The 14671-nt window shown below is 56.5% G+C and overlaps 1 protein-coding gene across 1 annotated transcript; it reads right to left on the bottom strand.

The window, feature by feature from the left end:
• Nucleotides 1-1505: 1505 nt before the first annotated feature.
• Nucleotides 1506-8736, bottom strand: INSYN1 (inhibitory synaptic factor 1). Its single transcript, XM_084213508.1, has 4 exons — nt 8634-8736; nt 7210-7371; nt 5966-6417; nt 1506-2546 (listed from the first exon to the last, which is right to left on the bottom strand). The coding sequence occupies exons 3-4, from the start codon at nt 6167-6169 to the stop codon at nt 1908-1910; spliced, it is 843 nt and encodes a 280-aa protein (XP_084069634.1). The 5' UTR covers nt 6170-6417; nt 7210-7371; nt 8634-8736; the 3' UTR covers nt 1506-1907.
• Between the last annotated feature and the right edge of the window lie 5935 nt (nt 8737-14671).

Below are 14671 nucleotides of genomic sequence, written 5' to 3'. Positions count from 1 at the left end.
AGGAAAAGATGGATGGATGGATGGATGGATGGATGGATGGATGGATGGATGGATGGATGATGGATGGATGATGGATGGATGGATGGATGGATGATGGATGATGGATGATGGATGATGGATGGGGATGGATGGATGGATGATGGATGGATGGATGATGGATGATGGATGATGGATGGATGATGGATGGAGGATGGATGGATGGATGATGGATGGATGGATGGATGGATGGATGGATGGATGGATGATGGATGGATGGATGGATGGATGGATGGATGGATGGATGGATGATGGATGGATGGATGATGGATGATGGATGGATGGATGATGGATGGATGGATGATGGATGGATGATGGATGGATGGATGGATGGATGGATGGATGGATGATGGATGGATGATGGATGGATGATGGATGGATGATGGATGGATGGATGGATGATGGATGGATGGATGGATGATGGATGGATGATGGATGGATGACGGATGGATGATGGACGGATGGATGATGGATGGATGGATGGATGGATGGATGGATGATGGATGGATGGATGATGGATGGATGGATGATGGATGGATGATGGATGGATGGATGGATGGATGATGGATGGATGGATGATGGATGGATGGATGGATGGATGATGGATGATGGATGGATGATGGATGGATGGATGGATGGATGGATGGATGATGGATGGATGATGGATGGATGGATGGATGGATGGATGGATGGATGGATGATGGATGGATGGATGGATGGATGGATGATGGATGATGGATGGATGGATGGATGATGGATGGATGATGGATGATGGATGGATGGATGGATGATGGATGGATGGATGGATCCATGGATGGATGGATGATGGACTCCCCTTGTATTTCTGCATTGCTTTCCCATCCCAAAGCTGCTTGGGAATGCAGCTCCTCCCGCCTGGATTGGCCATCAGGAGCCGAGGTGGCGTTTTTGGCTCAGGCACACCTTGGCAAAGCCTCGTGCCAGGAATGCCCTGGGATGGGAATGTGTCCCTGCAGGATGAGGCGCCGGCGGGGAGGACACGGGAACACTGTCCTGGGAGCAGCTGCTGCTCCGACCTCTTTGGATACCTTGGAAAAACGCCCAGAGTGGATTTGGAGCTGCAGATCCCTGCATTTCCCAGAGCAGGACCTGATTTCTCTCCCTGAGAAATCAGCATTTGGGAGTGGAAAAGAGGGATTTGGGAGCTCAGGGAAAGCGGGACTTTTTTCAGATGGATGCAGGACTCAGGGTAAGGGATATTTCTGCTGGGAAAATTGGGAATTGAGGGGGAACGAGTTCCCAAGGCCAGCTGGTTGTTCCTGGGGGTTTTGGTCATCCCCTTGTTGTTCTTCTTGGAGTCGGGAATGATATTCCAGTGACATTCCAGGGTTATCCTTGAGCCCTCCCGAATCCCCTCAGCCAGAAATGTCCGACCCCACTGATTTTCCCTAACACCAAACAGAGATAACGCATCCAAGGGAAGGGAAATTCCCCCTCCCTGATCCTGCCACCTCCTCCAGCATTCCCACATTCCAATCCGTGCCCCATTCCCACCCTCCGGAATGCAGGCTGGTCCCTCGTGGCACATCTCTATCGTGGTCGGGATTTCTCTGTGCTGGATGATTTATTGAGCTCCTTCTATCCAGTAAAAAAAAAAATTAAAAAATTAGAATTCATTTAGCCTGGAAAACCGTTGGGATATTGGGATAGTGGAATGTCAGGACATGGGGATATTGGGATATCGGGATATTTGCTGCCACCTTCTCACTCGGCCTTTATGAGGAGTACGGATTTATTGAAATATATATTTATATTTATATATAGATCTTTTCCAGCCCCTTTCCCAGGGATTTTCCCCCTCCCCCAAACCCTTTCCAAACCCGGATCCGGGCTCAGTTTTTGTTGGGAATTCTCTGCCTGGCCGGGACGTACGGCAGCAACGTCTGCGTGCTCTTATCGGCCACGGTCTGGGTGCTGCTGTTCCTGGTGGCCCTGCGGAGCGGGATCGCGCCGGGGTTCCTCGGCAGCTGCTCCCGAGGCCCCTTCCCGGCGGCGGGATCCTCGGGAACGTCGGCGCCGTCGTCGCCCTCGCCGTCGTCGTCGCAGCACAGGGCGTGGTACAGCACCTTGTCGCTGAAGCGGACGCGCTCCCGCGTCCCCGCCGGCCGCTGGGCCGGCATTTTGGGAACGGCGGCGCTCCCGAAACATTCCTCGCTGGAGGAATCCGGGGTCCCCCCGCCCCCGTGGGGGCCGTTGGCCACCGGGACCCCCCCGTTCATCAGGCGGGCCGGCGGCGGCCGCGGAGGCTCCGGGCAGTCGCCGGGGTCGGAGGGCGTGGAGGCGTCCAGGAAGGAGCAGAATTCCCAGCTGTCCGAGAGGACGTCGGAGGCGGCGAAGTCCAGCGGGCCCAGCTCGAGGCTGGCGCCGCCCCGGTCGCTGCTGGACGTGCTGCTGGCCGTGGCCGGAGTCCAGGCGTCCGGCTCCAGGTCCAGAGCGAAGTCCGAGGTCAGGCGGTCAATCTGGGACACGACCTGCGGAGAGACAGATGGACACGGGGATGGATGGATGGAGGGAGGGATGGATGGAGGGATAGATGGATGGATGGATGGATGGATGGATGGATGGATGGATGTTCCCAATCCTGTCCCCATCCCAATCCCAATCCTGTCCCCATCCCAGTCCTGTCCCCATCCCAATCCTGTCCCCATCCCGGGGTTGATGCCACTCACAGCTGTCCCCATCCCAATCCCACTCCCGTCCCCATCCCGGGATTGGTGTCACTTGTGGCTGTCCCCATCGCAGGATTAGTGTCACTCCGGGCTATTTTTGGGATCATTCCCTATTTTAAGCCGGGGGTTAAGTCCCCCGGTGACACTTGGCTCCCGCGGGGGATTAACACGGAAAGAAGGATTTGGGATTTGCTCCCCCCCCTTCCTCCCTCACAGAGCCTGGCGGTGCTTTTCCAGCTCAAAGCAGGGAAAAATCCCCCCAATTTCCCAGGAATATCCCCTGGGATTCACCCCAAACATCCTCCCTGTTTACGGGGGGAGGATCCCCTCCCAATTCCCTGGGAACATCCCCAGGGATTCATCCCAAACCCGCTTTCCTGCTTGTAGGGCACAAATTCCCAGAAACTGGGAAGCATTCATCCCCCACAAGCAGGGGAAGAGGTTTGGGATGAGGGAATTTGGGGGGAATTGTCCTCTCCAAGCACATGAGGATGACTGGGATGAATCCCTGGAGATATTCCCAGGGAATTGCAGGGGATTTTTTTTTTCCCTATAAACAGAGGAGGAGGTTTGAGATGAATCCCTGGGGATGTTCCCAAGGAACTAAGGGGGAATTCCCAGGAGTGTCCCAACAAAATCCCAGCTGGAATGTTCCCACCCAGCTCAGGCAGATGTGGGACAGCTGGAGCCCCATCCTCGTTTTTCTGGGATTTTGGGGATTTTGGCTGCAGGCCAAGGCTGAGCTTCCTACCAGGGGTTGGGATTGGTGGCTCCAGATCCTGGATTTTGGGCTGGGATCTGATCCAAGGGTGGGATCTGATGGGATCAAAGGGTTGGGATGTCGGGATCCAAAGGGTTGGGATCTGATGGGATCCAATGGGATCAAAAGATGGGATCTGATGGGATCTGATAGGATCAATGGTTTGAGATCCAATGGATCAAAGGATGGAATCTGAGGGGATCAGGGGCTTGAGATCCAATGGGATCCAGCAGTGGGATTTAGTGGGATCTGAGGGATGAGATCCAATGGGATCAAAGGGGTGGGATCTGATGGGATCAAAGGATGGGATCTGATGGGATCAAAGGATGGGATCTGATGGGATCAAGGGTTTGAAACCCAATGGGATCAAAGGATGGGATCCAAGATCTGGGATCCAATGGGATCAAAGGGGTGGGATCTGATGAAATCAAGGGTTTGAAACCCAATGGGATCAAAGGATGGGATCCAAGAGCTGGGATCCAATGGGATCAAAAGATGGGATCCAAGAGCTGGGATCCAATGGGATCAAAGGGGTGGGATCTGATGGGATCAAAGTGGGATCTGACAGGATCCAAAGGTGGGATCCTCTGTTGGCCCCTCCATCCCCACAGGGATTTGGGAAGAGGGTTGGGAAATCAATCCAAGCCCAGGATGGAGAGATAGATCGAGGCCTGGATCCCACCAGAACTGCTCACAAAATCCCCCCCAAACTGCTCCCAGAATCCCACAAACCCAGCTCCCCAAAATCCCCAAATCCCCCCAAACACAGCTCCCAAAATTTCCCCAAACCCCGCTTGTCAATAATTCCCAACCCTTTTCCAGAGCTGTTATTTTTGGGATAACAATCCCTGGACCTTCCCAAGCATTGATCCCATCATTATCAGGGGATTCATTCCCATGGGGAATCACCTACAGGATTTTTCCAGGGAAAAGGCTGGGAGGGAACCCCACTGATCCCATTCCAGCAATTCCAGACAGGATGGGCCCTTCCCATGGGAATTTTTGGGGGGTTTGGATTTGGGATTTTTCCATCCAAGGATTTTAATCATCGCTTTTCCCGGGAATGATTTCGGACACAAAGGGATGGGAAGGAAGGAGGGAGAAAACCGGGATGTCACAAATTCAGGACACTTTGGTGGCCCTGAGGGGATCCCAATCCGTGATCCCACCTCAGCTCGGAGCCACCAGTGAGGAACGCCCGAATTCCCTCCTCTTTTTTGGGAAATCCAGCCCAGGGACACCCAAATTCCCTCCTTGTTTTTTGGAAATCCAGCTCAGGGATTTCCAAATTTCCTCCTCTCTGACACTCAAATCTCCTCCTCTCTTCTGGAAATCTGAAATTCCTCCTTTTTTTTTTTTTGAAAGCCAGCCCAGATACTCCTGAATTTCCTCCTCTCTTTTGGAAAGCCACCTCAGGAATGCCCAAATCTCCTCCTCTCTTCTGGAAATCTAGCCCAGGGAGATCTGAAATTCCTCCTCTTTTTTTGAAATCCACCTCAGGAATGCCCAAATTTCCTCCTCCCTTCTGGAAATCCAGCCCACAGGATCTGAAATTCCTCCTCTTTTTTGGAAATCCAGCCCAGAGACACCCAAATTTCCTCCTCTCTTTTGGAAATCCACCTCAGGGACACCCAAATTTCCTCTGACACTCAAATTTCCTCCTCTCTTCTGGAAATCTAGTCCAGGGAGATCTGAAATTCCTCCTTTTTTTTTGGATATTCACCTCAGGAATGCCCAAATCTCCTCCTCCCTTCTGGAAATCCAGCCCACAGGATCTGAAATTCCTCCTCTTTTTTGGGAATCCACCTCAGGGACACCCAAATTTCCTCCTCTCTTTTGGTAATCCACCTCAGGGATGCCCAAATTTCCTCCTCTCTGACACCTGAATTTCCTCCTCTCTTCTGGAAATCTGAAATTCCTCCTTTTTTTTTGGAAATCCACCTCAGGGACACCCAAATTTCCTCCTCTTTTGGAAATCCACCTCAGGAATGCCCAAATTTCCTCCTCCCTTCTGGAAATCTAGCCCAGGGAGATCTGAAATTCCTCCTCTTTTTTGGGAATCCACCTCAGGGATGCCCAAATTTCCTTTTCTCTGACACCCAAATTTTCTCCTATCCTGGAAATCTAGTGCAGAGACAGGGACACCCGAATTTCCTCCTCTCTTCTGGAAATCCACCTCAGGGACACCCAAATTTCCTCCTCCCTTCTGGAAATCTAGCCCAGGGAGATCTGAAATTCCTCCTCTCTTTTGGAAATCCACCTCAGGGATGCCCAAATTTCCTCCTCTTTTTTGGAAATCCAGCCCAGAGACGCCCAAATTTCCTCCTCTTTTTTGGGAATCCAGCTCAGGGACACCCCAATTCCCTCCTCTCTTTTGGAAATCCACCTCAGGTAAATCCCCCCCCGTCTCTTCCAAACCCGATCCACCCCTTCCCTTCCTCTTCCCCCGGGATTTCCCCACCTCGCGGAGCTCCTTGGCCACCTCCTTGAGCTCCCGCAGGATGCCCTCCAGCTGCCCGATCACCATCCTCATGCGGCCGCGGATGCGCTCCCGCTCTCCCTCGCCCTCGCTAGGGCCGGTGGCGGTGCCGGTGCCGGTGGCGGTGCCGGTGCCGCCGGCGGGCCGCTCCGTGCGCTGCGCATCCCGGCGGCCCCGCGAGTCCATCGTTCCCTAGGCGGCCGGGCCGGTGTCCATGCCGCTGCTGCCCGCCCGGCCCGGCCCGGGCAGCTCTCACCATCTTAACGCCGCCGCTCACGGCCGCACCATGCGGGGACACCGCCGGTGGGGCGGGACGACCACGACGAGGAGGAGGAGGAGGAGAGGAGGAAGGGGTTTGCCGGGATTCCAGCGGGAAAGGGACGCGCGGTGTCGCCGAGGAAGGGTGGCGGGTCCGGCGGTGTCCGGCTGTCCTCCTGCGGGGACAGAGGGACAAGGGCGGGGATGGTCGTCGGGCAGCTCCTTGCCCCAGTTTGTGTGGGATGGGGGGAGGGATGGGGGCTGGGAATGTCGCTGGGAATGTCGCCGGGAATGTCACCCCACCACCACCGTGGCCTCCCTCGGTGCCCCCCACACCGAGCCTGGGCACGGTGGGGCCTCCCGGGGATGGACACCCAGAGGGACAGGGGGACACACAGAGGGACAGAGGGACACGGACAGGGGGACAGGGGACACGGACAGGGGGAGACAGGGACGCCCAGAGGGACAGGGGAACACACACAGGGACATCCAGAGGGACAGAGGGACACACACAGGGACAGAGGGACACACACAGAGGGACAGGGGGACACGGACAGGGACAGGGGGACACACACAGGGACATCCAGGGGGACAGAGGGACACGTACAGGGACAGGGGGACATGCAGGGACAGAGGGACACCCAGAGGGACAGGGGGACACACACAGGGACAGAGGGACACCCAGAGGGACAGGGGGACACGGACAGGACAGGGGGACACACAGAGGGACATCCCGGGGGACAGAGGGACACGTACAGGGACAGCGGGACATCCAGGGACAGAGGGACACCCACAGGGACAGGGAGACATGCAGGGACAGAGGGACACGTACAGGGACAGAGGGACACCCACAGGGACAGAGGGACACACGCAGGGACAGAGGGACACCCACAGGGACAGGGGGACACGCAGGGACCGAGGGACACGGACAGGACCCCCCGGGGGACACGGGGACACTCTGCACTCACCGGCGCGCTCCGGCCGCTCCCGGGCTCCGCTCCGAGCTCTTCCCGCTCCTGTTTTCCTTCCCTCGCTTCCTCCCCCTCCTCCTCCTCCTCCTCCTCCTCGCCGCCGGCTCCCGCCTCCCTCAGGGCTTTTCCGCGGGGGCCGGGGCCGCTCCGCTCCGCTCGCTGTCGCGGGGGGGACACGCTGTTACCGGCGGGGACAGCCCCTCCCGGAGCCCTTCCCGCCGCCATCCCCCCCTCCCGGAGCGCTCCGGATCCCGGCCCCGCCCCGGCCGCGGCGGGGGGAGAACGCGCCGTGCCCCCGAGTGCCCCCCGGGAACCGGGAACGGCGCGGGGGGAGCGGGGCGGGGCGGGGGGAGCCGGGGCGGGGGTGCGCAGGGGAAGGGGGAGCCGGTAGGGCCGCGTTTCCCTCACCGGTACCGGCATCCCCCATTCCCGGTACCGACATCCCCCATTCCCGGTACCGACATCCCCCGGTACCGGTGCATCCCCGGTACATCCTCCATTCCCGGTACCGGTACATCCCCGGTACATCCCCGGTACATCCCCGGTACATCCCCCATTCCCGGTACCGGTACATCCCCGGTACATCCCCCATTCCCGGTACCGGTACATCCCCGGTACATCCCCCATTCCCGGTACCGGTACATCCCCGGTACATCCTCCATTCCCGGTACCGGTACATTCCCGGTACATCCCCGGTACATCCCCCATTCCCGGTACCGGTACATTCCCGGTACACCCTCCATTCCCGGTACCGCCATCCCCCAGCCACGGTACCGGCATCCCCCAGTCCCGGTCCCCGCGTCCTCCGGGGCTCCGGGGATGGAGGGTGCCGGTATCCGCAGCTGCCAGCCCCGCTCTCCGAACCCTCCAGCCCCGAATCCTCCATCCCCCGTTCCCGAATCCTCCAGCCCCGCCGCTTTCATCCTCCATCCCCTCTTCCCGGATTCCCCATTCCCGCTCCCCGCATCCCCCTGCGTCTGTCCCCGCCGCTCTCATCCTCCATTCCCCGAGCCTTCATCCCCGGTTCCCGCATCCTCCATTCCCGGTTCCGCCATCCCCGGTTCCTCCATCCCCGGTTCCTCCATTCCCTATTCCCGGTTCCTCCATTCCCTGTTCCCGCATCCTCCATCCCCTATTCCTGAGCCCTCCATCCCCGGTTCCTCCATCCCCAATTCCCGCTCCCTGCATCCTCCATCCCCGCATCCCCCTCTCCCCGGTTCCCCTCTCCGGGACCCCCGGGACGCACCGGCGGCGCTGCCGGGCTCGGCAGGGCCGGGCTGTCCCCGTGCTCGGGGCGGGCGGAGCCTCCCCCGGTGCCCCCATCCCCGCTCCCGCTCCCCCGGGACGCACCGGAGCCTCCCCGCGGTCCCGCACGCCCGGACCCCCCGTGCCCCTCTCCCGGGGCCCCCCCCCGGACGCACCGGCGGCGCTGCGGGCTCAGGGCCGGGCTCTCCCCGGGCTCCGGGCGGGCGGAGCGGGCCCCGGGCAGGGCCATGAGCGGCGGAGGGCCCGGCCCGGCCCCGCTCCGGCCGCAGCCTCCCCGCGCTCCGCCCGGCCCCGCGCCGGCGCTGCTGTGTCACCGGAGGGGCCGGGCCTGCGCCGGGAAACGGGAATTAAAGGCACCGGGAGCGGGAACGGAGCGGGGAGGGAGCGGGGAGGGAAAGGGAATGGAGCGGGGAGAGAGCGGGAATGGAGCGGGGAGGGAGGGGAGATGGAGCGGGGAATGGAGAGGGGATGGAGCGGGGAGGGAGCGGGGATGGAGCGGGAATGGAACGGGAATGGAGCGGGAATGGAACAGGGAGGGAGGGGAGATGGAGCGGGGAATGGAGAGGGGATGGAGCGGGGAGGGAGCGGGGAGGGAGGGGAGATGGAGAGGGAACGGAGAGGGAATGGAGCGGGGATGGAGCGGGAATGGAGCGGGGATGGAGCGGGGATGGAGAGGGGATGGAGAGGGGATGGAGAGGGGATGGAGAGGGAATGGAGAGGGGATGGAGAGGGGATGGAGAGGGGATGGAGCGGGGATGGAGAGGGGATGGAGAGGGAATGGAGCGGGGAGGGAGGGGAGATGGAGCGGGAATGGAGAGGGGATGGAGAGGGAATGGAGAGGGAATGGAGCGGGAATGGAGCGGGAAGGGAGAGGGAATGGAGCGGGGAGGGAGCGGGGAGGGAGGGGAGATGGAGCGGGAATGGAGCGGGAATGGAGCGGGGAGGGAGCGGGGAGGGAGAAGGGATGGAGAAGGGATGGAGCAGGGATGGAGCGGGGATGGAGAGGGAATGGATCGGGAAGGGAGGGGAGATGGAGAAGGGATGGAGCGGGGAGGGAGGGGAGATGGAGCGGGGATGGAGCGGGAAAGGAGAGGGAAGGGAGAGGGAATGGAGAGGGGATGGAGAGGAAATGGAGAGGGGATGGAGAGGAAATGGAGGGGGAATAGAGTGGGGATGGAGTGGGGATGGAGAGGGGATGGAGATGGAGCGGGAATGGAGAGGGAATGGAGAAGGGATGGAGAGGGGATGGAGAAGGGATGGAGAGGGGATGGGGAGGGAATGGAGAGGGGATGGAGCGGGGATGGGGTGGAAATAGGATCTCAGGAAACCGAGGCAGCTCTGGGGGCATTCCCTTAGGATGAATCGCTCTTTTCCTGCTTTTTCCCCCCTTCCTTTAAAGATGCTCCCACAGCCCCATTCCAGGGGGATTTAGGGATGATTTATTTGGGATCCAGGAAAAACCCAGCTGGGATGGGGGAGAGCAATCCCAGGAAAGGGAAACATCCATGGATGGATGATGGATGGATGGATGGATGGATGGATGGATGGATGGATGGATGGATGGATGATGGATGGATGATGGATGATGGATGGATGGATGGATGGATGGATGGATGGATGGATGGATGGATGGATGGATGGATGATGGATGATGGATGGATGATGGATGGATGGATGGATGATGGATGATGGATGGATGGATGGATGGATGGATGGATGGATGGATGGATGGATGATGGATGGATGGATGGATGGATGGATGGATGATGGATGATGGATGGATGGATGGATGGATGGATGGATGGATGGATGGATGGATGATGGATGATGGATGGATGGATGGATGATGGATGGATGGATGGATGGATGGATGGATGGATGGATGGATGATGGATGGATGATGGATGGATGATAGATGGATGGATGGATGGATGGATGGATGGATGGATGGATGGATGATGGATGGATGGATGGATGGATGATGGATGGATGGATGGATGGATGGATGGATGGATGGATGATGGATGGATGGATGGATGGATGGATGATGGATGGATGGATGATGGATGGATGGATGATGGATGGATGGATGGATGGATGGATGATGGATGGATGGATGATGGATGGATGGATGGATGGATGGATGGATGATGGATGGATGGATGATGGATGGATGGATGGATGATGGATGGATGGATGGATGGATGGATGGATGGATGGATGGATGGATGATGGATGGATGGATGGATGGATGGATGATGGATGGATGGATGATGGATGGATGGATGGATGGATGGATGGATGGATGGATGGATGGATGATGGATGGATGGATGATGGATGGATGGATGGATGGATGGATGGATGGATGATGGATGGATGGATGGATGGATGGATGGATGGATGGATGATGGATGGATGGATGGATGGATGGATGATGGATGGATGGATGGATGGATGGATGATGGATGGATGGATGATGGATGGATGGATGGATGGATGGATGGATGGATGGATGATGGATGGATGGATGATGGATGGATGGATGGATGGATGGATGGATGATGGATGGATGGATGGATGGATGGATGGATGGATGGATGATGGATGGATGGATGGATGGATGATGGATGGATGATGGATGGATGGATGGATGGATGGATGGATGGATGGATGATGGATGATGGATGGATGGATGGATGATGGATGATGGATGGATGATGGATGGATGGATGGATGATGGATGGATGGATGATGGATGGATGGATGGATGGATGGATGGATGATGGATGGATGATGGATGGATGGATGGATGGATGGATGGATGGATGATGGATGATGGATGGATGGATGATGGATTATGGATGGATGGATGGATGGATGGATGGATGGATGGATGATGGATGGATGGATGGATGGATGATGGATGGATGATGGATGGATGGATGATGGATAGATCCATAGATCCATGGATGGATGGATGGTGTGGGATCCCAGCATGGGAGGGATTCCCTGCACACCCAGGATCCCTCTGGATCCAGACTTCAGGGATATTTTGGAATGGCCTTTCCCAGGGTGATGCCAGGCCTGGGAAGGGTTGGAATTCCCAGTGGGAATCTCCGTCTGTAATTCCCACGTTGTGACAATGGGGACATCCCGGGAAGTGGATTCCATGTTCTCATCCCAAAAATCTGAGACCAGGGCAGGGATTTGGGGAAATATCAGGACAGGGATTTATGGGAAGAACGGAAATGCAGATCCAGGGATGAAATCCATGGAATTGTTTTGGGGAGAGGAGAAACCCCAGTGGGGGATCCAAAGAAATTCCAGCTGCTCCCAGTTCCTGCTTTTCCCATCTCCCATCCCGAGGTGAATCCAGGGAATTTCAGTTTGGCCTCAGGTGGATAAAAATCCCTCGGAGTGGGAGAACTTCCCAAAAAATCCTTCAGGGACCCATGGAGAAAATCTGGGAAAAGTTCATCCTTGGAGAATCCAAGGATTCCCATCTGGGTGGAGCTTTTCCCATGGGAATTCCATGGAAGGCAATGGAAAGGTGGGAATGATTCTATTCCCATTCCCTGATTCCCCTCCCTCACCCTCCTGCCTCCATTTTTTTTCTTGGAATTCCTGGGAATTTTCCAAGGAAAAACCAGAAATTTTATCCCCAGAATAAAAATTCCCGCTGGGAATTTCCCCCCACATTTTTCCAGGATTTACTGGGATCCCCCCCAGCTCTAATTCCCAAACCAATCCTGGGTTTTTTTCCATTTTTTTCCCGTTCCCTTCGCTGTTTTGATGGGAAGATCAGTTCCTTTCCCCACCTTTTCCCCATTCCTGCTTTTCCTGGGATTTTAAATCTGGAATTTCCTGGGCCCAACTCCGCAGCTGCAGAAAATCCGGAGCTGCTCCAGATTTCCTCTGGCTGGGGTTGGGAATTCTGGGATGCTCCGGAATTCAGGATTTGGAGCCTTCGGGATGCGGCTCCAAAAAAAAAAAAAAAATCCCATCCTGGATAGTTTTCCTGCCAAAATTCCCATTTTTTTGGGGAAAATTCCATGGGTTTGGAGTCCCCCCCAGTCCTGATTCCAGCAGGAGGGAATTCCAGGCTTCCTGGAATATCCAGGTTTGGGAATGTGCCAGGGATTCATTCCCTGTGGGAGGAAGGGATGGAAATTCCCATGGGATCAGGATCTTCTGGAGCCCCTGGACCATGGGATTCGTTCTGTGGAGATGCTGGACTGGACTTGATTTGGGATTTGGAGATTTGGGGATTTGGGGATTTGGGGATTTGGGATTTGGGACCACGGATTGGAGATTGAGGATTTGGGAATTGGGGATCTGGAATTGGGGATTTTTGGGATGTGGGAATTGGGGTTTGAGATTTGGATTTGGGATTTCAGATTGGGGATCTGGGATTGGGGATTTGGGGTTTAGGGATTTGAGAATGGGGATTTGGGAATCCTCTCCACCCCTTGGACGGATCTGGGAATTTCGCCTGCCCTGATGTTGGGATCAGAGCCTTCCGGAACCTTCTGGAACACGGGGAATTCCCGCTGGCAATGCCGGCACGGAGGCGATTCCCCAGTTCCAGCCGAGATTTTGGGATTCCCCGCCCTCGCTATCCCGAGAAATCCCGATCCCAAAAATTCCCGGGTTTTCCCGGGATTGGCCGCTCCAGCGCGGGCTGCGGGCGCCCCCTGGCGGCGCCGACACCGGCGGGATTCGGGATCCGGGATTCGGGATTTGGGATTTGGGATCCGGGATCTGGGATTCGGGATTTGGGATTTGGGATTCGGGATTTGGGATTTGGGGTCCGGGATTTGAGAGCTGTGGTTTGGGATTTGGGGCTTGGGATTTGGGGGTTGGAAATCTGGAATCCGGGATCCGGGATTTGGGATACAAGGTTTGGGGTTTGGGATTTGGAGTTTAGGATCTGGAATCCGGGATTTGGGATCTGGGATTTGGGATCCGGGATTTGGGGTTTGGAGATTTGAGAACTGAGTATTTTGAATTTGGGATTTGGGATCTGGGGCTTGGGATTCGGGATTTGGGGTTTGGGATCTGGGGTTTGGAAATTTGAGAACTGAGTATTTGGGATCCGGGATTTTGGGTTTGGGATCGGGCATTTGGGAATTGTCCCGGATTTCCATCCCGCCCTGCTCCATCAATTTCGGCATTCCCAGAGGGGGAAACCCCTGGATTTTTGGGGGGATCCAGAGGGGTTTGGAGCCCCACCAGCCACGGGGTTTGGGATTTGGGGATTCCCTCCTCGAATCCCATTTTTTTAAAATTTAACATCCCGAGGAAATAAAAAGGAGTTTCCAGCCAAATTCCCGATCAATTCCAGGCGTCCTCCGCCATAATTCGGGATTTCATATCCAGGGGGAAAACTCCAAATGGCCCCAAAGAGGCAGAATCTGGGAGAAAAATCCAATTTTTGGGCAGGGTTTTCCTTTGGGAAGGGGATTTTTCCGCGGAAATCGGGAAGTGGTGGGAATTGGGCGGGAAAAGGGATCCCCGAAGGGTTCAAAAAACGGGGAAAAGGGAAATTCCACCTTTTTTTTTTTTTTTATATCCCGACTGGATGCAATTCCCGCCTTCTCCAGGAGGGCAGGACCCGCTCTGGAGGCGCTTCCCGGGACGGAATCCCGAGGAATTCCACCCAAAATTCCCTCCGGGGGGTCATCCCTGGGTTTAAAAAGTGGGGAAAAGTGAAAATCCCAAGGTTTTTGCCCGCCTGGATGCACTTCCGGAGTGCGGGAACCGCGCTGGGAGCGAATCCCGCGGAATTCCGGCAGAATTCCTCCTGGAGGAGGAGGAGGAGGAAGAGGGAGAGGGAGGAAGGCTCGGGAAAGGGGGAGAAGGAAAAAGAGGAGGAAAAGGGAGAGGAGGAGGAAGGCTTGGAAAAGAAGGAGAAGGGAAAAGAGGAGGGAGAGGGAGGAAAGTTTGGAGAAGGGGAAGGAGGAGGAGGGACGGGAGGAGGAGGAAAAAGAGGAGGAGGAGGAGGGGTCGGAGGAGGAGGAGAAGGGAGGAAGGCTTGGAAAAGGAGGAGGAAAAAGAGGAGGAGGAGGAGAGGAGAAGGAAGCGGAGGGAGGAAGTCTTGGAAAAGGAGGAGAAGGAAAAAGAGGAGAAAGAGGAGGAGGAGAAGGAAGAAAAGGAGGAGGAAAAAGAGGAAAAAGAGGAGGAGGAGGAGG

This window comes from Fringilla coelebs (assembly GCF_963513975.1).
Source record: "Fringilla coelebs genome assembly, chromosome: 12".
Taxonomy (NCBI): domain Eukaryota; kingdom Metazoa; phylum Chordata; class Aves; order Passeriformes; family Fringillidae; genus Fringilla; species Fringilla coelebs.
The sequence above is the reverse complement of the archived record's forward strand: the minus strand, read 5'-3'. Positions and strand labels throughout refer to the sequence as shown.